Here is a 26,318-nt window from a genome sequence, read left to right on the forward strand (position 1 = left end):
GGGCCCCGCGCCGTCCCCGGCCCGAGGACTCTCAGCAGCACACTGCCTTCTCGGGAGACAATTTCTCGCACTCCCGGAATGAGAGGAGGAAACGAAGCACACATAAAAAGGAAGTTTTGTGTTTTTGAATAAACAACCGCCGGAAGGACCCGGGGCTTAGTTTTCGGAAAACCTGAGAGGCCTAAAACAGCGCTCGCGGGCCGAGTGCGCGGGGAGCTCGTCCTCGTTCGGCCCCAGGCTGCGCGCCCGTCTGGGGCCCGGAGGCCTCGGCCCCGGGGGATGATGGGTCCGATAGCCTCGGCGGCCAGGAGGAGAGCGGCGAGCCCCGGCCCCGCCGGCCGAGGGCCTGAGGGAAGAGGTGGGGAGCCGGGCGGCCCGCCCTCCGCGCGCAGCCTCCAGCCCCGCGGCGGGGCGGCAGGCCGCGCCTGCTCCTCCAGCCCCGCCGCCGGGGAGGGGTTTCCCGGGACGAGCCGGCCCCTTTCATCCAGGAAGTGAAAGCGACGTCGGGGTCAATGAAAACAAACGGGGAGCCCGGGGGGAAGGAAGGCGGGCGCGGAAGAGGGAGCGCTGAGGCGCGGGAGGGAGCAGCCGGGCCGCCGAAGCGCCAACGGGAGGCCGACCGCGGCCGCGAATTTGCCGTCGCCCTCGCCGCCGCGGCGGCTTTCCCGGGGATGCCTGAGCCCACACCTCGCGGCCCCCCAGCTCCACGCGGCGGCCGCCGTCCCGGCCTCTAAGGGCCGCCACGTCCCGGCGGCGCGCGCGGGCGGACGGCGGCTTGGTGCCGGCTGGGGGCGCCCGGGGAGGGTCGGGGCGGGCCGGGAGGGGCTGCCCAGGCTCAGCGCCTACTCCATCACCGCTGCCGGCGCCGGGCCGGGAGGATGCGCGGCGCCGGGCTCTGAAGCATGGAGGGGGTTCTGTACAAGTGGACCAACTATCTCACAGGTACGAGGGCTCGGGCGCGTGGGGGCAGCGGGGAGGGCTTGGGCGGCTTAGGCGGGGAGGCTGCGGAGACGGCGGGTCAGGGGCTCCGTTCCCTCTCCCTGGCCCGCGGGGACCCTCACAGCGAGTCGGCTCTATTTGGTTCCCGAGCTTAAGCCCTCATTCTGTCCCTGGCTAGAGCCCGTCTGGCCTCTGCAGAGGACAGTTCGAGACTGCGCACCTTCCCGAGGGTGGGAAGTGTCCCTGATCGCTTTTTTGCCGGTGTCATAATACTTCTGTTTCCTCCTGTAGCTTCCGGAACCATTCCTAGTCCCTGTACATGTGTTGTCGCAATCTCTGTCCTTATTCACGCTTAATTCAGTATTTTGTTCATAACTGAGTTGTCCAGTTATAGGACTGTAATGGACCTTTTAAGATCAAGATTTAATTTTAAGAAATTTTTTGTGTATTTCTTTTAATTCCCTTAGCAACGTGGTTCATTTTCAAAGTTCTCCTGTTGAAGTTGTTAGAGTGTAGCAGGCATGATTTTGGAAGCTGTCCCCATATACTATTCCCTTAGGGGGTGGTTGTCAATGAGGTGCCCTTATGTTGGGGGATTCAGGTTAAGTGTGTGAGAAAAGGTGGAAGAAAGCGCAATACACAGAAGTGGGGCAGGCAAGTCAGTTTCACCCGTGAAGTAGGTTAGAAGGAAAAACTCCGAGGAGTTAGGTGTTTCTGTAGGAATGAGAGACCAGCACTAAAGAGCCAGCACCAACAGCCTGGCTTTAATAAAAACCTTAAATCAGTTGTAGTCCCATCTCTGTCATCAACCAACTGTAAGGACAAGTCAGCCTCTCAAGATCTCAATCTGATAAGGCCAGGGTGATCAACTAGTTTATCCTGAAGGTAACTTCCATCTCCAGAATTCTATGATCTTACCAAATTAGAGGAAAGGGAGTGGGTTTAAAATAAGACTAAATAGCAAACATTTCTTGGTCCAGTACAATAAGCAAATCTTGACTTGCTGCCCACTTATTCACTCTGCCAAAAGTATTGACCCCCTTAGTAAATGCAGTCATCTTGTGTCCATCTGACCTTGTGCAAAATCTGCACGTAAACGCTTTAAGGCATAACTACTGAGCTACAGTGGCCTCTATTTTTTTTGTTAATTGGAACGCCAAAGCCAGATTTATAGCAGCAAATGCTTAACATTTATGATACGTAGATGTTTTATTTTGTTTGAACTAAAATGTCAAACAGGGGCCGGCCCCGTGGCCGGGTGGTTAAGTTCGGTCACTCTGCTTCGGTGGCCCAGGGTTTCACTCCTTCCCATCCTGGGCACGGACATGGCACCACTCATCAGGCGATGCTGAGGCGATGTCCCACATGCCGTAACTAGAAGGACCCACAGCTGAAAATGCCCAACTATGTACTGGGGGAATTTGGGGAGAAAAAGCAGGGAAAAAAAAAAAAGATTGGCAACAGTTGTTAGCTCAGGTGCCAATCTAAAAAAAAAAAGTCAAACAATTTGTTCCTATAAATATATGTTTTAACAGGAAACATTTAAAAAGTGAGGTAAATAGTTTTTAAGCATTTTCATTGGGGCAGTTGTGAGAACAGTTATACCGTTTAGTTGAGATGTTCTCTTAACTTTAAGACAGTAGTTCCTGGGCTTTGAGACACAAATGATCACTTCATTGCAAACTTGTTCATAAGCACAGTGATTGGGAGGTCATGTGGGCAGAACCACTTATGCGTAGCCCGGAGCAATGGGCAATTACTGAGATGAGTCATGATTTATTCCTGGAGCGAAATGTGGTCTTGGTGGCGGGTCTTTCCCCAGAATCTCCTGTGGCACTGAGCACCGGCTGGCTGAGCTTTTAACCACATGTGCTTAATGTTTTCATCTTTACAGAGCATTTAAGTTAACTGCTAGTATGCGATGTTGAAGCTTGCTGAAATGAAATCTTATGTTTGGAAAAATTCCATTTTGAAAATTTAAATTTGGCTCAGTGGCATGCTGACTATTAATTTTAATTCATCTTAGGTCAGAGGGATGAACAGCTGTTCATACTAAGTGATCTTTAAGGAAGCCTCCAGTTTGATGACAGTGTTCTTTGAGACTCCATTGTAGAGAATAAGGATTTCAGTAGAATTGGTAGTTTGAGATAAAAAGAATGTATTTTTTAAAAAAGAATTTTAAAAAAGGGAATACCTATGAATCTTTTCACAGATATAGCCCTCTGTTATATATATGTGTGAATCAATTAGAGAGTGTTGTACTAAATATTTCTTCAAAAAGGTGTGTAGACATCTATGGACAGCTAATCTTCGACAAAGGAGCAGAGGGCCTACAATGGAGAAAAGAAAGTCTCTTCAACAAATGGTGCTGGGAAAACTGGTCAGCCACATGCAAAAGATTGAAAATCGACCATTCTTTTTCACCACACACCAAAATAAACTCAAAATGGATCAAAGACCTAAAGATTAGGCCTGAGACAATAAGTCTTTTGGAAGAGAATATAGGCAGTACACTCTTTGACATCAGTTTCAAAAGAATCTTTTCGGACACTGTAACTCCTCAGTTGAGGGAAACAATAGAAAGAATAAACAAATGGGACTTCATCAGACTAAAGAGCTTCTTCAAGGCAAGGGAAAACAGAATTGAAACAAAAAAACAGCTCACTAATTGGGAAAAAATATTTACAAGCCACTTATCCGACAAAGGGTTAATCTCCATAATATACAAAGAACTCACACGGCTTAACAACAAAAAAACAAACAACCCGATCAAAAAATGGGCAGAGGACATGAACAGACATTTCTCAAAAGATGATATGAATATGGCCAATAGACACATGAAAAGATGTTCATCATCGCTAATCATCAGGGAAATGCAAATCAATACTACACTAAGATATCACCTTACCCCCGTTAGATTGGCAAAAACATCCAAAACCAAGAACGACAAATGTTGGAGAGGTTGTGGAGAAAGAGGAACCCTCATACACTGTTGGTGGGAATGCAAACTGGTACAGCCACTATGGAAAACAGTATGGAGATTTCTCAAAAAGTTAAAAATAGAAATACCCTATGACCCAGCCATCCCATTACTGGGTATCTATCCTAAGAACCTGATATCAGAAATCTCAAGAGTCCGTTGCACCCCTATGTTCATCGCAGCATTATTTACAATAGCCAAGACGTGGAACCAGCCTACATGCCCAGAAACTGATGATTGGATAAAGAAGATGTGGTATATATACACAATGGAATACTACTCAGCCATAAAAAAAGACGAAATTGGCCCATTCACAACAACGTGGATGGACCTCGAGGGCATTATGTTAAGCGAAATAAGTCAGTCAGAGAAAGACGAACTCTATATGACTCCACTCATAGGTGGAAATTAGTATATTGAGAAGGAGATCTGATCGGTGGTTACCAGGGAAAAGGGGGGGTGGGGGGAGGGTACGGAGGGGGAAGTGGTGTACCCACAATATGACTAACAAAAATGTACAACTGAAATCTCAAAAGGTTGTAATCTATCATAACATTAATAAAAAAATAAATAAATAAATAAATAAAAAAAAAAACAAAAAGGTGTGTAGAGATAATTAGTAGACTTAATTAGATTAATGTACTTAACCACGGTCACCTTTCAAGTTGCTACAAATTTTAAATGAAACATTTTGTGCAATATTTGTTTTAGAGAAATACTGAGGTGGCTGGCTTGGTGGCATAGTGGTTAAGTTTGCCCACTCGCTTTGGTGGCCCTGGGTTCATGGGCCCAGATCTTGGGTGCTGACCTACACACCACGCATCAAGCCATGCTGTGGAGGCATCCCACATACAAAATAGGGGAAGATTGGCACAGGTGTTAGCTTAGGGACAGTTTTCCTCAAGCCAAAAAAAAAAAAAAGAAGATTGGTAACAGATGTTAGCTCAGGGCCAATCTTCCTCACCAAAAAAAAAAAATATTGAATTACAATAATATAGGCTTAAAAATCATAATTTGTCCTATAGGCATGCTGGATCCAGGGTGGAGGAGTATATTTTCACTACTCTCTGCTTATAATTTGTTTGTTTGCCAAAGTGATTAGTGTTTGGAAAGATAATGTTTTCATTATTTCTGTGTATGCCCAATACAGTATACTTTCATAGATATCCTGCACATCTGTACTCTCATGGATAATATGTCATATCCCGCTTTTCTGGTATTTAATCATTCTTTCATTCAGTCACTTGAGAAATAACATTTTTCTAGCACCTGTTATGTGTCAGGCACCATTGTAGGTGCAGGGAATGCAGTGATGAATGAGATAAAGTTCATGCACCAAAAGAACTTACCTTCTAATTTGCTGGGCCTCGTTAGGGAATATAGTGCTTGGTAAGAAGAATTTTCCAAGCACCCGAAACTTGTTTTAATTATTTTGGATATCCATCTTTCTGACCTGTATTATGACATTCCTTGCTGTGAAATTTAACCTTTTTATGATAACTCAGTGTTGTCATTTCAAAAGTGTCACCGGTGAAGCCCTTTGGGGAGCTGAGTCCTGCGTCTGTATCAGCGTGTAAGAATGATTTGCCCATCTGCCACTGTCTTGGTACTGTTTGGCCCTGGAAAAGCTGAAGTGATCAGTCCCATAGCAGGCTGTGTCTAAAGTGACCAGGCTGAATTATGATTTAATAGTCACAGAAGGAACAAGGACAGTCACACTGCCTCCAGTATGGTCACTGTGTTATTAATCAGTGAACTATTGTAAATTAGTAGCGTGCTCCATAATATTTCAGGGAACACCGAGTTTGGCCTGCAAGAGTGCGAGTTGGGTTCCGAGGAAAGCCGTCATCCTCATGCCCAGCTTTGCCTTGAAGTCAAGTCTGTGATAGTTGTGCACTCCAGCCACTGAATAAATAGTAATTAAATGAACGATTACTGTTTCCAGCATTTCTGCCTGAGCTGTGCACCAGCAGGGCAAGGAGAGAGGAGTAGTGGGGAATCCTTACCCTCTCCAAAGAGTGTGCAGCTACTGCGTAAGAGACTGGAATTCATTCAGCGCTCACTGTGTGCAGGGGAGCTTGCTTAGGCAACGTATTTTATAAGAGAGGGGAAGGTCACATTGCAGAATTAGAGGGCTGGGTGGCACCTGTGAGGTCGTCTTGTTCAATCTGCTCGTTTTGGAGACTGGGAATTTTTGAGATTTGTTGAAATGAAAAGATTTGTCCCAGGTTATCCAACTAAAGAATGATAGTAAAGGTGGGGCTAGAATCCATGTCTTCTGTTGCTTTTTCCATTACGTCATAACCCAAGTCTGTTCTCTTTTAGGAAAAGGGGCAGTTACGTTGCACCCTGTGTAGGGCTCTTATTGAGGATGGGTCTCATTGGTTGTTAATGAGAAGGTTGTGAGCCAGAATAATATGGGTATTACTGCCCATATTTATGCTGATCTAGAGATTTCTCCAGAAATCTATCCCAAGAAAGTGGAGATTGATGCACGAACATTTTGGGCAAAGCTCAACCATTAAAAATTTCATTGTCAGAATGTATTTTAGAGCCAAGTAACAACCTGGATGGCAAGTTTTGAAATCTTAATTTTCTATGTGATGAAAGTAATTTATTTCCTAATTATTCTTTTGTTATTTATAATGTTTGTAGGTTGGCAGCCTCGTTGGTTTGTTTTAGATAATGGAATCCTGTCCTACTATGATTCACAAGATGATGTTTGCAAAGGGAGCAAAGGAAGTATAAAGATGGCAGTCTGTGAAATTAAAGGTAAGTGAATATATGGAATTAGAGGAATTTGAAGTTAGGTAGGTAAAGGGTTCTTCAGCATACTCCAAAAAGAGGAAAAAAGCATTTCTAGCCAAGTGGGTGTCTTCTAATACCATTTATTTCCTTAGCAGTCAGGAGTGGCACTTAGCGTTGTTAAGCGCAGTTTTGATATTTCTCCCTCTAGAAGTTACTTTGAATCAAAATCCAAAATACTAGTGCTAGTCTTCCAATTTGGACTTGAAAAACACTTTCTTGTGGATGCCACTTTAGTGTCCATACTGAGTCTACAGATGTTCTCTTTCATTCTCATTGTGGAAAGGAATTGTAAAGATTAGAAGCTGAGCTCTAAAGATGACAAGGCCAGCTCTGTAGCGTTGTTATAGAGTGTGAAGTTAGAGTGGTAAACTCTCGTTCTTTGCTGAATCGGAGATAAGCTCTTCTGGGTGTTAGGGATGTTTTCCTTTCCTTTTCTTTCATTTTTTTTTTGGTGATCTTGAGAGTTTTGAGGAATACTGGTCAGGAATATTCTAGGGAGCCCTTCTCATGGAATTTTTCTGATTTGTTTTTCCCATGATTAGACTGGGGTTATGGGTTTTAGAGAGGAAGACCACAGAGGTAAAGTGCCATTCCCATCACATCATATCAAGAGTACATGCTGTTGGAGCTGTCCTGGTGGCGCAGTGGTTAAGTGCGCATGTTCTGCTTCTTGGCGGCCCGGGGTTTGCCGGTTCGGATCCCTGGTGTGGACATGGCACCGCTTTGTAGAGGCCATGCTGTGGTAGGCATCCCATGTATAAAGTAGAGGAAGATGGCCATGGATGTTAGCTCAGGGCTGGTCTTCCTCAGCAAAAGGAGGAGGATCGGCAGTAGTTAGCTCAGTGCTGATCTTCCTCAAAGAAAAAAAAAAGAAAGAGTACCTGCTGTCAATATGACACATCACCCTTGGTGTTAACCTTGACCACCTGGCTGAGGTAGAAACTCAAGTTTCTCTGTTGTAGAGTTACCCTTCCCCTCCCTTTCCATACTGTGCTCTTCCAAAAGGGAGACATAGAGCAATAAGTCATGCTGTAATTTTCATGAAGGAAGGCTTCATGGACCTTTGATTCATTTGTGTGTGTGGGGTGGAGGTAGGTGGGAGAGATCAGCCAAAATGATAATGAAAAGCATTGAATTCTTCCAAGAGAATTGAAAGAAAAAACTAAAGCACTAGAGGAGTGAATGTTAAACCCCTACCAGGGATCATGGCTATATAGATAGAGAGACACTTCAGCCTGGTGTGTTGTTACTTGCATGTTCCCTGAAATATATGGGGTGTAATTTTGTATTTTGTTTTTATAAATCACACAAGAAGGACACAAAGTGTGAGTTTTTATTCTTTAAAAAAGTGATGGTTTTGTCTCATTTCCTAGATTTGATTCCAAATGAGATTTGATGAGAGTCAGAAATCAAACTGTATTCAAAGTTCAAAGACTGTTAGTGGCAGAATTTTAAGGCAATTTCAAAATATTTTTAAGCATGGCGGCATTTTTTCTTGTTGGTGTTTGTTTGAAGTAATCGTTTTATTAAAGAATAGCATACAGAAAAGGGCAGAAATCTTAAATATTCAGCTTGAAGAATGATTAAAAAGTGAACACACGTGTGTAACCACCACCCAGATCAAGAATTAGAATATTATTGGCATCCCAGATGCTGCTATATTATCATGTCTTCTTAACCACTAATCCTTCTATAAGGTAACCATTAGTCTGATTTTATCACCATTGATATGTATTGCCTGCTTTTGAACATTTTATAAATGGAATAAATCAGTATTTTTTAGTATGTTTGGCTTCTTTCACTCAACATTATGTTTGTGAAATTCATATGTTCTGTATAACAGTAGTTCAGTCATTCTTATTGATGTATAGTATTTCCATTGTGTGAATATCCCACAATTTGGCTATTCATTCTAGTATTGATAGTTTTTTTTTTTTTTCCATTTTGGGATTATAATAAGTAAAGCTGTTATAAACATTCTTGTATATTTCTTTTTGAACATATATATTCATTTCTGTTCTGTATATATAGTCATGCGTCACTTAACGATGGGGATTTGTTCTGAGAAATGCATTATTAGGCAATTTTGTCATTGTGTGAACATCATAGAGGGTGCTGAAGGGGAACAAGATTTGCCACCCCAATAATGTGTCTTTTTAACATGAAGATTATTTTAGGGTGATTACTTTTAAGAGATAAAAGACTCAAAGTTTTTTTTCTCACCTCCCCCTTAACTGCCTGAAAGAATTCAGATTAAAAAAACCTGTGTCAGGAAGCCAGCTGTCACCTTAGCATAATATGAACTAGATGGTAGACAGGGAGGAACCTAGATAAGCCTGTTTGTTGACTTCCCCTCTGTGTTCTTCTGTTTCTGTAATGTCAAACACACACTTGTTTTCCAAACCTTTGCTTCTTTTCACCTACCTTTGAAGACCTTCCTTCCCTTTGAAGCTTAGACTCTCCCCACCCCGCAACATCTTTTGTCTTTAGCTGAGGATGGCATTTAAGATGAGGGCTTCTGCCATTTTGGCGAGTTCTGTGATTTCCCTGGGTTTCTCCTATGGATACATCTTATTAAACTTTTGTTTGTTTTTCTCCTGTTAATCTGTCTCATGTCAATTTATTTTTTAGACCAGCTATACCTAGAAGGGTAGAGGAAAATTTCTTCCTCCCCTTCAGTACTTACGCAAATTTAGATAGTATAACCTACTACACACATAGCCTGTGTGGCACTAATCTTACGGGACCAGCATCACATATGTGGTCTGTTATTGACAAAACATTGTTATGCAAGGAATGATAGTATGTAGAAGTGGAGAAGAATTGCTGAGGCATTGAATATTCATACATTTAAATTTAACAGATATTAAAGAAAAAATTATTCTTGACACTTGTTAAAACCATAAGGCAGGGGCCCCGTGGCCAAATGGTTGGGGTTCTACATGCTCTGCTTCGGCAACCCAGGTTTGTGGGTTTGAATCCTGGCATGGACCTACTCCACTCATCAGCCATGCTGTAGAGGCATCCCACATATAAAGTGGAGGAAAACTGGTGCAGATGTTAGCTCAGGGCTAATCTTCCTCAAGCAAAAAAAGAAAAAAAAAAAAAGCATTGGCAATGTATTTTAGCTCATGGTGAATCTTCCTCACCAAAAAAACAAAACAAAACCAAAAAACAGTAAGGCACACTTTTATACAGGTTTGTCACAATAGGTATAGGGACTGCTGTAATGGGGTTTTGCAGGAGGGGAGAGAGAATGGGCTCAACTCTGACTACAACAAGGAAAAATGGGAATTTATAGCCAAGAAGCAGAGTGGGAGGATCAGTGGATAGAAAATTATTAAGAGGAAACTTTAGGGATAAGGGGGGATTCTGGTTAAACCAACCTAACAGGATTCTTGCTAAAGGCAGGCCAAGGTGATCAGATATTACCTGGGGAATGGTGGGAAAATTTCAAGGATTTGCTTAGATATTGAGGGTGATCAGATATTGAGGGTGGGGGATTCTGACTAAACTGACTTAGCAGGATTCTTGCTAAAATTAGACTCCACAAGGACAGAGATGGAAGCCCAAGGTTGGGCCTGGTCAAGCATGGGGCCCAGAGGAGGCTGACTGAACTTTGATAGAGGAGAGAATCTTTGTCACAGATAATGCCCAGCTGTTTACCAAAGTAGTTGTACCAATTTATTTTACAATTACCAGAGTATGAGGGTTCTAGTTGCTTTGCATCCTTGCCAAAACTTGGTATTAGCTGTTTTAAGACTTTGAATATTTCTAATGTATATGATGGTATCTCATGGTGGTTTTAACTTTCATTTCTTCAGTAACTAGTGATATTGAGTGTTTTTTCAGATATTAATTAGCCATTTGAACATCCTCTCCTTTTGAAGTCCCTTTTCAGGTCTTTGGCCCGGTTTCTAAATTGGGCTATCTTTCACATTAATTTGTAGGAGTTCTTTATATAATCTGAAGGAGTTTTTGTATTGCAAATATCTTCTCCCACTCTGTGCTTTGCATTTTCATTCTGTTAAAGGTATCTTTTGATGAACAGAAGTTCTTAATTTCAATAAAGTCCAGTTTGTCAATTTTCTTGCTTAGAACTTTTTGTGTCCCACTTAAGAAATCTTGTGTTACCTTCTATTCTAATTAGGTCTGTGATTGATTTAAAATTTATTTTCATGTATTATGTCATGTAGCAGTCAAGACTCATTTTTCACCTATTTAGGTATCCAGTTGACTGAGCACCATTTATTAAAAAGAGCAACCTTCCACCCATTGCACTGTAGGGACATCTTTGTGACAAAGCGAGTGACTATATGTGGGTTTTTCTGGACTGTCTTTTGTTCCATGGGCCTACTTTTCTATCCGTGAGCCAATGTCACACTGTCTTAATTTCTTTAGCTTTATACATCTTAGTATCTGATAGTCTGTCTTCTAACTTTGTTCTTTTACAGGATTGTCTTTACCATCATTGGCTCTTTCCGTTTTATACATTTTAGAATCTGCTTGTAAATTTCCAGAAATATTTGCTGGAATTTTGATCGGCATTGCATTGAATCTATACATCAATTTGGGGAGAATTGTATTCTTGACAATATTGAGTCTTCTGATCCATTAACATGGTATATTCCTGTATTTAATTAGGTCTTTAATTTCTCTAGTAATGTTTTGCAGTTTTGCATATAGAAGTCTTGTCCATTTCTTCCCAGAAACTTAATGTTTTGGGAGCATTGTTCTTAATTTTGTTGCCTTCTCAGGTGACTAGTTTGGAGGGGACAACTCTTGACTGATACATAAATTCTGGTATGTTTGAAAATGAGTCATCTTATTTTAGTTTCATCTTGTAGCAACATGTTGGAAATTAAAGCATTGTTTCTTTTCAGGTAGCTATTGGTGCTTTCACTAGAACTAGCAAATAGCAGAAAAGAGTTACTTGTGGAGCTGTGGGATTTCAGTGGTTTTATCCTAGCCTGGAAGTCTTTTGTACTCATCATTGATTGTTGCATGATTATATATTTCACTATCTACACCCAAGAATGGCCTCTATAAGTAGAATAATAAGATAGCAAAGCTTTTGTGCTACTTATTTGCCATAGAGCACAGAGCATCTGGTTAGTATTTTCGGTAATTAATCAAGTGAAGTAGGGCTTCTGCCAGACTTTCTGGGGCCCTCGTAATTTGGCTCCACTCAGCTTGTCCATTTATGAATATCATTTGTAATATAATACAAGGCTCCATTTAGCCTGTCTCCTGATTTCCTCAGTACATATTATGTTTATTTCCTCATCTAAGCCTTTTCTTACGTAGTTTTTCTCTTAACCAAATCCTGCTGTCTTCAAATCCTTCTCCTTGAAGGCTTATTTCCTGCTGCTTCTTACCTTTCTCTCATTATAATTACGCATGAAATCTTTGCACCAAGGAATTCAACATTTGCGCGTTTTGATTACTTTTGGTGTGTAATTTTGTTTCCTTGGTCAGATTGTCAGCTCTTTAGAGCAAAGACTCCTTTTTTCCTCCTCCTCTGTCTTCCCCTCTATCAGCACTGCTCTGACCTGAGTAAAGTCTTGTTGATTAATGACAATGTAACACAAATTTAGTCTTACAAAAAAGATTTAGGATTGGCTCAGAATAATTCTTGATTAGTTATATTTTGTCAGCGTATCAAGGGGGGCAAGTATAGGAAAGGAGGAGGGTGGAGGGGAAGAGCTGAAGGTCTCCAAAATGCACGTGCTGTCCAGGTGGTTATGATATGCCCGTTACTTGAGGATTGCTGTTCCAATGGAAGGCTGCCATAGTTACCATCTAGTGTGCTGCTTCTGTAGGCCAGACACTGTCCTAGGCTTGGGGGATACAAAAGCACACTGTCCTTTCAAAGAAATCAGGGAAAAACGTGTGATGTGTGACAGTGCACATGTATTTAAGGTGGTACAGGTGCCCCAAGGAAGGGAGTTCTTACTTCTCACTTCTCAGTAGTTAATTTGTTGCTGTTTTCGCTTTCATATGCTACCGCCACTTTGGCACTACTGCCAGCCTGGTTATATGTGAGAGGGTGGTTTGGAGAGTGCCACCTGATAGCCCCTTTGGGAGCGGCACTGCCTGCATCTTGAATCATAGTATGTTGTTTTAGGTGTTTGGAACATCTGATACTGTGTAAGAGTGCTGATTTGATGCTCCCCAAGTTACTAAATCCATGACTGTATTCCCCCTGTGTTTATCATCACAGTCCATTCAGCCGACAACACAAGAATGGAATTAATCATTCCAGGAGAGCAGCATTTCTACATGAAGGCGGTGAATGCGGCTGAGAGACAGAGGTGGCTGGTTGCTCTGGGGAGCTCCAAAGCGTGTTTGACTGATACCAGGACTAAAAAAGAAAAAGGTAACTATAAACTTTTCCCTTGTGGTAAGAATATTTTCTTAAACATTAATGTAAATTGTCCTGTTCTCTTTTAGTAATCTGTCCTAAAGAAATAATTAGAAATGTTGAAGAAGATTTACATACATAGATGTTCATCATAGTAAAAAAAATTTTAAACAATGCAAAGGTTTAAATTTAGGAAAATGGTTCAGTAAACTATGGGCTAATATAGGCTGATATATTATGTAGCTGGTGAAATGTTTAAAAGGAATTTTAATGATGTGAGAAAATATACAAGGTTAAATGATAATTGAAAAAAGCAGGATTCAAAATTACATATGCGTTCATTGGCCAGCTCAGGAAAGATATGTGAGAATTGGTCAAGTTGTTACCCTTGGAAAGGGAATTTGTGGGAAGGAGATACACTTTTCACTGTATACCCTTTGGTACCTTTTGACTTTATCATGACATATATTTGCCTATCAAAAGGATTAAATAACAATCAGAAGCAAACCAAATAATTTATGGAAATAGTTCCACTATATGCAGATATAATGTGAAAATAATAACAGTATTTATATCTTGGTAGTGAGATTGCAGTTGTTTCATTTTTCTTTTCTATATTTCTTTGATTTTCCAAAATTTTTTATTGAGCATGTATTACTTTTATAATTGAAAAGCAATAGAAGTTATTTAAATTAATGGAAGCAACCAAATTATGGATATTGAAAAATGAAGTCTGAGGATTGAATTTATACCAATTTGTACCAATATATGAAAGAACCTCATGGATAGAGTATGGCTTAGGGTAGGATAAGAAGGAATGGATGGTCACAATAGCCAAAAGGTGGAAACAACCCAAATGTCCAGAGCCAGAGGAATCGATAAACAAAATATGGTATATACATACAATGGAATAGTATTCAGCCTTTGAAAGGAAGAGAATTCTGACACATGCTACAGTATGGGTGAATCTTGAAAGATATTATGCCAAATGACATAAGCCCATCAAAAAAGGCAAATATTGTATGATTCCACTTGTCTAGGATACCTCGAGTAGTCAAATTCATAGAGACAGAAAGTAGAGTGATGGTTGCCAGGGGCTAGGGGAAGAGGGAAATGGGGAGTTAGTGTTTAATGGGTACAGTTTCAGTTGGGGAAGATGAGAAAGTTCTGGAGATGGATGGTGGTGATGGTTGTACTTTATGTCACCAAACTGTACACTCACAAATGGTTAAAATGGTAAATTTTATTGTGTATTAGTTTTTCTTCGGTTAAGAAAAAGGAAGGACTGGACTTAAGTTTGAGTAGAAATTAATTTCGGTTAGATCAGATGGGCAGATAGAGCTGGTTGGGTCCATTCTGTGTAAAGTGGCTTTGTGGCTAGTACCACAAAGCGGTGCCACAGGCTCAGGGAATATGGAGAGGCATATTTCCCCTGCTTCCTCTTCTGTTTACACTTCTAGTTTAGAAGGTATTGGTAAATGAGTGGCTGAGATTATGGCTGGATATTTAGTCTGTCTGGAGATATTAAAGAAAGGAAAGTAAACTCTTAATAAAAAATTTCTGAAAACAATATAGTATAAAAATGAAGTTATGAAAGGAACAGAAGGAAATAAATATTTATATACAATAGTTTTAACTACATAAAAATTAAAAACTTTTGTATGTCAAAATATACAGTAAAGAAATCTGAAAGCTGGCAGATCTGGAAAAGTATTTGTAGCATATAGTACAAAAGAAAGATTATCTTTACTGCATAAGAATTTTTATAAATTATCAACTTGTATATTATTAAGGAAAACACCAAATATCAGAACTGGAAAAATGTGTAAAGGACAAGAAAAGGCAATTCACAAAAGAAGAAATATAAGCACTTTTCAAATGAAAGATGAGTAATAGAATGCAATTACCTTGTATAAAATATCCAGGGGTCATCACCCTGTGTCTGGAAGTTAGTCTGCCTAAACTTCATGTTAGACATATGACTCCCATTTTTTTTCCAGTAATCTAAAGAGAGGGTTTTTACTCAGGGCCGTTGTATCCTATTTCTAAGGTCTCACATTTTTTAAGCTATAGGTACTTATATCTTTTCCCTTACTTTTAAATTATTCCATTTTGTTGTATTGCTCAGAGAATATGAGAACGATCTAATTGAATGTTTATATATGTTCCTTTCAGAAATAAGTGAAACCAGTGAATCTCTGAAAACCAAAATGTCTGAACTTCGCCTCTACTGTGACCTCCTAATGCAGCAAGTTCATACAATCCAGGAATTTGTTCACCATGATGAGAACCATTCATCTCCCAGCGTAGAGGTATAGCAAAAATGATCCTTTCATGTCTGTTTATGCTTTCCACTACACTGGGGGCTGAGGTTCTTCCCATGAGATGACAGAGAAGCATTTTCAAAATGAGTTATTTTCAGCTATTCTGGGCTCTCCCTACTGCAGACTCTGTATCTGGAAATCAGTAGAATCTTCTAGATTATGTCTGTGCAGCCAGAGTAAAGCAGGAAGTATCACTTTTCTCCAGGAAGTCAGGGCCTATCTTTGCAGCCTATTGATAATTTGGTGTTTGGGGTGGAGAAGAAGCATTCTAGGCTCTGTTCTCCAGGCTGACTGCATGAATTCATTGGACAACTGCTATTCCCTTTCTTTTGGTAATAAGGTCTTACTTCAGCTACTGAGAGTTGGTAATTTAGCTTTATGAAATAACTTAAAAAAAAAATCCTCAGAACAAGAATGTGGGAGTCAAAATTCAGATTTCTAGGATCTGCCTATGAAACAGGCTCACTCTTACCAGTGGGTCCTACTGCTCTCCAAGTGAAAGGCCAGCATGGTTCCCAGTCCCATTTTGCCTAATTTGGGAGAAGTGGGACAAGAAATCTTCTCACCTCTCCTTTGGGGAAGAATCTTGTGTGAGATAGGTCATGTTTGGTTGCAGGTGCATAAACCCCAAGGGTACTTACTGTTTCACCACAAGTTAGCTGGAGGTAGGGGCCCTCACATTTGCTCCAGCAGCTCAGGGATAGAATCAGGGGTCCAGGCTTATTTCATCCTTCCACACTGCCATTCTTGGCCTGTTGGGTTTTTCTCCTCATGCCAAAGGCTTCAAGGTGACTGCCAAGATCACGCAGAGGCAAGAGGCAGTGGGCTAGCCAGGGTGGAGAGAGACTTCAACTTGCTGTCCTTGGCTCTTACCAGGGAACAAAAATCCCAGAAACTTCCCAGCAGACTTCTCATCATCTTTTTTGTCTGGGTCAAAGGAAACTAGGAGAAATCAATATTTGATGAAAAGTTGTGCAATAGCCATGACTGGCTTAGACCAGTCTGTATTCATCCTCCATGGTTGGGACACTTTACTTCCATAAAAAAAGATTGAGGTTTTTACTCTACCAAGGAAGAAGTGGGAGAATGGGTCTGGGGTAGACATGAATTATACTTGACCCTAAGTAACTCTCAGGGTGTTCCACGGCTGTGACCACCTTCAGAATTCTGATAGAAGTTTACTCTTTAGGTTAGGTTTATCTAAGATAAATTTTTGTACATGGTTTTTCAATATGATATTTGTTTTTAATGCAAAATATTTTTTCTTGGAATCTAGCTTCCTTCATTGTTTATCTGAGAGACAGACATTTCTTATGCAAGTGTTGCTGTAATTTTCTAAGGTAGTGTATTTTAAATAGATTGACCATAACCTAGTAGGTGTCTGCTGGAGATAATGTTTCATTACTTGATGATAAGGTGGTACATGATTCCACATAGTTGTGTGTGAGTCTGTTCAACTCTGTGTGTGTAATTTTTCAGAACATGAATGAAGCCTCTTCTCTGCTTAGTGCCACGTGTAATACATTCATCACAACCCTTGAGGAGTGTGTGAAGATAGCGAATGCCAAGTTTAAACCTGAGATGTTTCAGCTGTCCCATCCGGATGCCTTAGTTTCTCCTGTGTCACCTTCTCCTGTTCAAATGGTTGGAACTTCTTGTTTTTCTTCCAGTGATGTTGCATGCGGTTTTGTTTTTGTTTTTATTTTTAAGGGTTGAAACTGGCAGTGGGAGGGAAATAGTCAATAGATTGAATTTATTTGGATTATACTCATATTCTGTATTGGAGCCTCTCAGCGGGTGGGCTCAGCATGTCAGCGTGTGCCAACGTCCTGAGCCCCTTCACCTGGAGGGGCTGTGCTGTTTACCCCTGTGTGCCAGGAAGATATTATAATGCTCTGTGGATGCTGTGGCATGAAAAAGGTTGGAGGGTACTGTTCTGCTTGATAAAAACATCACAGTGGGGTGACGTTTTACCCACAAGGGGATAAAATTAAGCAAATCTTTAAAGGAGTTGTAAGGGATTTGAAACAACATGTTACAAGAGAAACAGTATTTTGTAGTCAGCATTTGAATTTGAACCCTCTGAGTAGGCAAGTTCCTTAATCTCTCTGGACCTCATTTTGAGCTTCATCTGTAAAATAAAGTGTCTCATACATCTGAGGTCATTGCGAAGGATTTGACCTATTTAATGTTAGATGCTTAACGTTAGTTTCTTACCTTCTGATTACTCTGAACAAGTAGTCTTTGTGGGCGGTGATGGATTCCTGGTCCTTTTGGAGCCAGTAAACTTGCTCTAACATGCTGTGGGGAACTCACAGGTGAGAGACGGTTTGATGCGACTTTACATTTTTTTCATCAAACTGTTTTCAGGAGCCCTTTTATAAAAGGAAAAATGCCACCTGGCTACCATTTTAGTAATTACCTGGTCTTATTTGCTGGAAGAAAGAATAGGGTACAACTTATTGCTAGGTTCTCTTACTTACCCCAGCAAATTTAGTTATATGAGATTTAGTAAAGATTATTACCTAACTTTATTAAGGTCATTGTTTTCTAATCAGTGTATGATGGACTAAGAGTGTCCTCTGAGAGGTGTACCATGGGAATGAGTTGTATGGCCAGCTTAGTTTGGGAAGTGCTAGGTTAACTTAAACGAATTGGGTTTCTCTGTCATAGGATTTCTTACAACCTCTTTTATTCTGAAATGTATTATGAATCTCTGAGAAGGAGAGGTGATATGCAATGTTTCTGGAATTTATTTGACAGTTGAACCCTTTTTGTTTTGAACCTTTTTGAATACATCTCACAGGACTGTGGTAGTCAGTGGAACACGGTTTGACAATGTTGCTTTTTAGAACAATTGTAGATATACTGTGAACTGTTAAATAACACATATAGTTAAGATGGGTATATAGTGCTATGTTCCTGAGGTTGATATACAAAGGGTACACTATTTTTTTTAAGGTGTACTTTATAGAGCCAAATACGATAAAAACACCTCAGACCTGCCTTGTTTTTGCATTGAACTTCTGAGGAAAATGCCTTCTGTTACAAATGCTCTGTAGTCCAGAGAGGTCGTATGTATATTTTATGTATAGGAAACTGTAATAACTATCTCTTTTAAACCAAAAACCTTTATCAGTAGAAACATTACAGTAAACCTGATAAGTTAATCTAGGAAATATCAGTTACAGACCTCTTATTTTCCCTTGCTGTGCCATTTTACTTCATACATAAAGCAAATATTCTGGAGACACATAGTGCGGAAATTAAGGTTAGACAGTCTTCATGGGAAAGTCTTTTTTTTTTTAATAACATGAGTAAATGAAAAATAAAGCTGAAAGGTTTGAGAATTCCAAAATTAACTTGATTTTTATAACCATTTTATATAGTTAGTCTCATTGTGGCCTTCTTAAAATTAACTTGCATTCAGTTATATTTCAAATCATCTTGGAAGTTCAAACAATTGTCATTTTGATCCACAGATTGAGTGATAATTGTAGTGAGGATGTCATTGGGTGAGTAATCCTAAAGGAAGTGATTTCTGTTAAAGGAGATGTTAATGTCCAGTTGTATCTTAGTCAGTCATATTAGATGTCCCCTGGACTGCAAATTGGATGGGTCATAACTTTTATCATTTTAGCTGGGATTTCTCAGAGCAACTGGTGGCTCATGTTACAAATGTAGAAGGCATTTACATAACACAGGTTTTAGACTTGGACTTGTAAGCCTCTTGAGCCCCTATGTATACAACCATTTTGAGGCTTTAGTATAGACTTTGCTTTTTTGCTGCCTGTTAAACGTTGAAATAATCTGTTTTACTTGGCTGCCTCTTTCTATTTTTTTGGTGGAGTAGTTGGATCTTCTGAATTTTTTTTAGTATTTGTCATATTTATTAATGCTGTGCTTAATCTCATTTTATTTATTTATTTGTATTTTAAGTATATGTTTTAGAAACCTATTTGAGGCTTAGGGTTCTTTTGAGTTCTTTAACGACTTGAATTATTAATGCCGTTTTCCACGAAAACCACACTTTACAACATCTGTGTAACAGCTACCTGAATAATGAATGGTAAAGAGAAGCTTTGCTACCAGACTCTATTCCTGCCCTTTAAAAAAAAGAGAGAGACATTTATTAGAATATTTTCTGGCTTGCTAGATACTCCTTTTTATCACAAATAGTGTGATTTTTTTTTGGACTAGTTAAGTGTACTATTTTTTATATTTTTACATACACACATATGTGAGATATACATAAACTATAGGATTTGGTTTTTAGTATTGAGAAAAGGATCCAGCTTGTTTTTGGGATGTGTTGAGAAAGATTCCAGTTAATGGTTACTAGGGAAAAAGCTAGACATTGTGCTAATGATGTTGTTACTTGAATCTGTGAAAAATAAATTTTTTGGCCAGCCATCCTTTTCTCTGAGTAAATTTATGTTAATTATGATAATAATATATTAGAGCTACCTTATTCTGTTTGACATATGGATTATGCTCATTTTCTTTTTAAATTTCTAGATGAAGCGTTCTGTCAGCCACCCTGGTTCCTGCAGTTCAGAGAGGTAAAATAACGTTTTCTTTTGACTAACGTCTCTTAAAATGATACCTGCTTAGGGAATTTTTTGGATCTTTAACCTAAAGTGATGTCGAATGTAAACTCTGGAGAGAATCTGGTTCTGATTTGTTCAGCATTGTCTCTTAGTGCTTAGTACTGGGCCTGGCCCCAGTAGGTAGTCAGTAAAGAAAAAAGTGAGTGACTAAATTAACCAACAAGGGAAGCACCTGGCCAGCTGTTGTACCTTTTTTCAGTGTTTGAAATTATATCAAATGATGGCTAATAGAAATCAATTTTTGATGTATCAAGGCTCCAGACGAGCTTAGGTTCATTTACTGTATCTTTTTATAGCATCATATATTTATGTTCAACAATTGTTTTATTAGGAGCTAAAGATCTTGCTGAAAAGAGAGAAAAACCAATTGATATTTTAAAGTATATATTCTTATCAACACATTTGAAAAATTTACCTTCTAGATAGAACTTGCCAACATCCCAGGCTATTAAGGTGGTTTTTATCTTGGTAGGTAATATTTTTTTAAGTTGCCTTGGTTGTCTTACTTGGTTCCTTGGAAAGTGATGAAGTTATAGTGACATTAACATTTATTTCTCTAATAAATGCTAACTGAGTTCTAACTGAGCCCTTATTGTTGTTTTCTCACTTTTTTTTCCTCTGATGATTATGTGATCTTTGACTGAACTGTCATGTGCTTAGAGGAGTCCAGTGACGTACATATCCAACCTTCAGGGATTGAAGAGTTTCAGTAACTGAATTGACAAACTTTTATTTTTATGATAGAAATTTTTCTAAACTGTATTTTATCCTTTCTACCATATTTAATAAGATATATTAGGAATTCTAAAACTTTATTTTTTCTTGATAAATGAAGGTTGTCTTTAAGAGCAGTAATGTTGGGCTGTCATACAGTGGTAGCCAAGGTGCTGTTGACTGGTGGTGATTTGCTTCTATGTTTAAATTTTTAGACTGATTTTTCTAGTTTTCTGATTTTCTAAAATAGTTTTTCTAGCCTTCTTTTTGCCATCTTTATCTGCTCTTGCTACTGTCAGCAAGTCGGCCTCTAGCATGTTCCCAAACCACTTGCCCATGCCCTTCACTCTGCCGTTTTTGATCAGATTGGATTGACAGTGCATACATGCACTTGTGAAATCCAAAACTTTTAGTTTTCAAATGTTTGTTAATCATCTGATATGTCTACTGTCTAGCTAGACTGTCCTCTATAAAAGTCGCTTCTTCTTCATTGTACGCCTTTTCCATTTGTTGGGCTCAGAGGCCGTATTCTCCAGGTTACCAACCAGCTTCTAAATTACCAGATTTACCAGAATCTGGTAACTTCTAAGTTACCATATTCTAAATGATTTGATTTGCCTCTGGCCTGACCTCTGAAGGAGTAGAATATTGCTAAAATAGAACTTAGGGCATAAAAATAGTTCCTCTTTCATTTTAAAGAGAAGTCATTTAGGGGCTGGCCCCGTGGCCAGGTGGTTAAGTTCGTGTGCTCTGCTGCAGGCGGCCCAGTGTTTCGTTGGTTTGGGTCCTGGGCACGGACATGGCACTGCTCATCAAGCCACAGTGAGGCAGTGTCCCACATGCCACAACTAGAAGGACCCACAACGAAGAATATACATCTATATACTGGGGGGCTTTGGGGAGAAAAAGGAAAAAAATAAAATCTTTAAAAATAAATAAATAAAGAGAAGTCATTTAAAACTCCATTTGAGGGTGTTTTCATTTGTTTAAGGCCTTACAATTTAGTGCTCTTTATGTGATTTGCAGGAGTAGCCACTCTATAAAGGAACCAGTGTCTACACTTCACCGACTCTCCCAGCGACGCCGTAGAACCTACTCAGATACAGACTCTTGTAACGATATTCCTCATGAAGACCCAGATAGTAAGTTAGAGGGACTCTGTCTTTTCTTTTGGCCTTTTTAGCAAAATTGTTAGGTAATTGTTGAAGTGAAAGATACTGACAGTGAATGCTGTACTTTGCCCTTGTATTAATTTCTTAATTCAGAGCTAAGCAAACAGCATACAATCAACAGAAGCTCATGTATCCTCTTGCAAACAGCTTAGTTATTAACGAAGTGCTGAATATCTCTTTGTGAGTAACCTATCTGAGATTTATATATATAATATCAAAATCTTTCACTCTTACTGTATTTTAGTAATCTCTTAGTAATCTTCTGCTCTCACTATGTTTGCGTTTAAAAACATTTTAGAAGAAAGCATGAATTGTGGGTAGGATTCTAGGAGAAAATAAAGGCAAGTTCTAAGTTCAAAGAAAAAAAATCAGCCTTTTTACTTAAATAATTTGTAATGAACAAGGAGAATAATTTTTTCTGGTGGTGGTGGTGAATTATAGTAGCATTTATTCCTGCACCTTTTTCTCCCTTATTTTTTAAAGAGGCAGCCTACTGCAATTGAATACTTTAGGGAAGCTTTTGTGATTTATGTTAAAATTTAATTATTTTTCGCTTTAGGGAAAAAGCTTCCTAAGTATGTCAGAATATCTAGTTAGACAGTAATGACCATGATTTCCAGTGAACACAAATATGGTCTTATTATTACAACCCCATTAATAGACTTTTGCTTTTCAAAGTCTTTACTATTGCTCATGAAGCATACAGGATAGAAATTACATACTGTTCTTCTTTAGGGAGCAGATCGTGTTCTAAGAGTTCATTTGTAAGTCAGTTGTTTGGAACACAGATTTTATTTCCCTTATGGAAATGACATGATGAATGGTGGTTAGATTCTTTAGATTGCCTAGAACAGCTGAGCTAATTCATAGTATGACTGAGAGGGAACAAAACAATGGGTTGGATTTCTAGTATTTGAATATATTGAAAATGTTGATTAAAATAGAGTTATTTTCTTAACCAGAAGGTTGAACAGGTTTGATTAGAGGAGAATGTAGGGTTCATGAAGATGTTGGAGATTCTAAAAGGGACTGTTGGTCATTTTCAGATCTTCAGAAGGTGACAGCATCTTTTTTTTTATGCCCATATTCCTTACAGAACTAATCATCTCTGTATTGATAGAGAGCACTACTCTGTGCTCACTATGATTTTGAATTGAAGTTGGGACAGTGGGTAAAGAAATGAGGGAAGGAAAAGGGATGATGTGGGGTAGGAGAGGGAGAAAGAAACTTTCCTGACCAATTTAGTACAACTTGGAAGAGATAAGGAAAAGAGAAAGAAGGTTAAACAGGTTAGGTATGGGGAAGAAATGTCACTGGAGGCAGGTAATATGCATTCTGATCCACCTTGTTCTTTCTGCCTTTTATATATGACCCTTTTAATCCAGAGCTCATGAAGGAGTTCTTTATGCTGCCTTGTACTTTTCTCTAGATGCCACTGCTTTTTTTTCTCTAAGGGAATCATTTTGATTTGTGATAGTGAAATTAATTTTTTTAAAGCCAGCCATTTTCCTTAGCTCTCTTCTCTTTTATGCACCCTGGCCCTAAATTCTTGAAAACAGTTTTCATAAGATCTGAGTGTAAATGCCTTATTCGATTTAGCATTCCCCAATTTAGCTGTTACGGAGTATAACAAAACTAGTCACAAATACGTGCGCACACACCCACACACACATGCATACATATTTATATACATACACATACCTCAATTCTCTAGAAATTTTTAAAATTGGTAAGTGTAGGCTGGTCAGAAGTTTTATCCTTAGATTTCCTTCTGTTTATCCTAAAGTTTAGTGTTTCGGTTGACAAAGCAGAGATTGAATTAGTGCTCTTCCTTACAAAGTACATATTTTGCAATTGGCAGTCTTAGTTGAAAGTCTTTATCCCAAAATATTCTTTTCCTTTGGGGATGCAGCTGCTTCTATTTTTTATCAACTAGATTTTTAAAAATTATAAAGTAATAGATGTTCATGTTAAATTCATATAATATGTACATATAAAAGTCCAGTTGCCCTGGAACAGGACCATGCCAGTGTGTTTAGCTGTGTTCACTTGCAACTGTGGTGATAAGTTTTGTGAGTTGCATTCCAAATGGAAATATGGGAACTTTCAGTGTGAGGTACCTTGTCAGCTTTGCTCAGAAAGTCTTGTGATGAAAAGAGCAAGCCCTACGTTAATCCTAGTTCGTTTACTAATTGTGTGATCTTGGGGTAGGCGTGCAACCTTTTTTGGGTCTTGGTTTCTTTGCCTAGAAAACAAGGAGGGTGCTAACAGCATTAAAACGATCAAGCTGAAAAAGCAATAGTTAATTAAGAAAGACTAAATTCAATTCAGCAAATATTTACCGGCTGCCTAGTATGTGCCAAGCATGGTTCTAGCAATGAACAAAACTAATATCTCTACTTTAAGTAGTTTCATAATTTGTTTCATGAACTCTGAAGTTTCTCCTATGACTGCCAGTAGTAGAAAAGTTAGATTTTTCTCTGTTAAAGAAACAACTGAAAAATGAGCAGGAAGTTAAAGGAATTTCACGTCCCTGAATAGGAAACTTAAAATGTTCTTTCAGAGAGGACTCGAGTTAATATTGATAGGATATTTAACCTTTTAATCAATTTCTTAATAGGACCTGTTCACTGTTCAAGAAATACACTTAATGGAGATTTGGCTTCAGCACCCATTCCTGAAGAAAGCAGACTTATGGCCAAAAAAAATTCTGGCTCGGAAGATCCTCTTCCATCCTTCTCTTCCTGAGGAAACGGAAGTGGCCAACTTCCTTTAAGTATTGCTATGCAAAAGCTGCTGTAATTAAACTATGTTATAGGGAGTAGTTTTTCCCTTAGGATTTCTCTGCACTTTATAGAATATTGTAAAACAAACAAACAAAAACAACCCACGTACCTTTAAAGTGTATTTTATCTTTATATAGTTTATTTGCAAGAGTATTTTCCTAATAACTTCACGGTATGAATGTGCATCTTTTTTTTTTTTTTAAACAAATGATAGTGTAACATTTTGACATTCATAAGGACAAATGTAGATATTTTTATAAAAAACTGTGAGGGACTGACAGCTTAGTCAGTGTGTATTGTAGCTGATAAACATGAAATCTTATAAACATAAGTTTTCAGTTTGACAGAAGTGTGATATGTGTAACTCGTGCCATGGACCAAATGGTCATTGTACCCCAGCTAAAAATGAGTTACGATAGCAGCTTGATGGTGATTGTATTGTATTCCTTTAAGCAAAAAGGAAACATTTAATATTCTAAACATTTTAGCCCAAATGCCATGACATTGAGGATTTTTAAAACACCAGACTGTGCTGTCCTTCATACATGAAGTTGACACTACTGATTTGTCAATACCAAATGTTGGGTTAAAGTATTTAATTTTTATTTATTTATTTTTCTGTTGCATCAAAACATGATTACATCCTAACGTTTATGACCTACCAAATTTAAGATGTGTATACATTGTTATTTACATGGTTCTAGAATAGAAGTTAATGTTGTAGTGACCTTGCTCACTTACACCAGAGAAATAAACAACTTTCAATGGAAGAGGATTTTAGTGCTTTTTTCCTAAAATAGACATTAAGCTGCTGTTGTAAGGTATTAATGTTAGCAGCTCTTTAGAATATCTAGGGACATTTTTTATTTATGAATATTTATACAAAAAAGGAATTCTGTCAAGGCGACTGCTCTACATCACTTGAGAATGGCATTATTTAATTAAAGAACAAACAGCATTTGTTGGTAGTGCCTGTCCATAGCTATTGTCAGTGTTTGCCTTGTAAACTGTTTTTTTAAAATTCACTTTAGAGTGACAGTTTTGTCCAAGGTCTTGGATGAGGAGCACTTTAAAACAAACTGGTTTGGTGTTTTTAAGTTAATCATATGTTTAATAAATATGTGGTTTTTGCATTCAAACTCATCATATAATACATTGTATTTTTTACATTTATTGATATTCTGTCTAATCTTTATCAAGTGCTAATAGTGTTCTTCATTGCTTTGATTTTGTTTGTATATTTGGACCTCATAGTGAATACACAAATGAGGCATGTTTTTAGTTTTGTTGCCTATGAGCTTAGAATAATGTGGCTTATTTCACTTTAAATTTCTCTTGTAAGTTTGTGTGAGACTCTTTTTTTAAGAGTTAACATTTGATATTTACTTTACTGAAATAAATCTGTAATTATAAGCTTTCTTTCTTAGGTTTAAAATGGACATAAATAATTATCTACATTAAAATGCATTTAGAGAAACTGTATGCTACTTAAAGTATTTGTGATTTTAAATAGCACACAGGTCATTAGACTATATTAAGTGGAAGCTTTTTCTACTCATATATTGTACTCATATGTCTAACTTGAGAAAATAAGAAGTTTGATAATGTGGTAGGTTTTCAT

At 38.7% G+C, this 26,318-nt stretch overlaps 1 protein-coding gene across 1 annotated transcript; it reads left to right on the forward strand.

The window, feature by feature from the left end:
- The first annotated feature begins 487 nt into the window (after window positions 1-487).
- Window positions 488-25,840, forward strand: PLEKHA3 (pleckstrin homology domain containing A3). The gene is made up of 8 exons (XM_014834064.3): window positions 488-942; window positions 6,575-6,691; window positions 12,951-13,106; window positions 15,267-15,403; window positions 16,895-17,059; window positions 19,934-19,977; window positions 21,766-21,881; window positions 24,532-25,840. The coding sequence occupies exons 1-8, from the start codon at window positions 903-905 to the stop codon at window positions 24,657-24,659; spliced, it is 903 nt and encodes a 300-aa protein (XP_014689550.1). The 5' UTR covers window positions 488-902; the 3' UTR covers window positions 24,660-25,840.
- Window positions 25,841-26,318: the final 478 nt, after the last annotated feature.

This window comes from Equus asinus, chromosome 4 (assembly GCF_041296235.1).
Source record: "Equus asinus isolate D_3611 breed Donkey chromosome 4, EquAss-T2T_v2, whole genome shotgun sequence".
NCBI lineage: Eukaryota > Metazoa > Chordata > Mammalia > Perissodactyla > Equidae > Equus > Equus asinus.

What these genes read in the sequence shown, in the direction of transcription:
- PLEKHA3 (XM_014834064.3), top strand. Translation starts at nt 903, where the DNA reads ATGGAGGGGGTTCTGTACAAGTGGACCAACTATCTCACAG. An exon ending in CACCTTCTCCTGTTCAAATG is followed by an intron (nt 17,060 to 19,933) that starts GTTGGAACTTCT and finishes TTAAATTTCTAG; the next exon opens with ATGAAGCGTTCTGTCAGCCA. An exon ending in TCCTCATGAAGACCCAGATA is followed by an intron (nt 21,882 to 24,531) that starts GTAAGTTAGAGG and finishes ATTTCTTAATAG; the next exon opens with GACCTGTTCACTGTTCAAGA.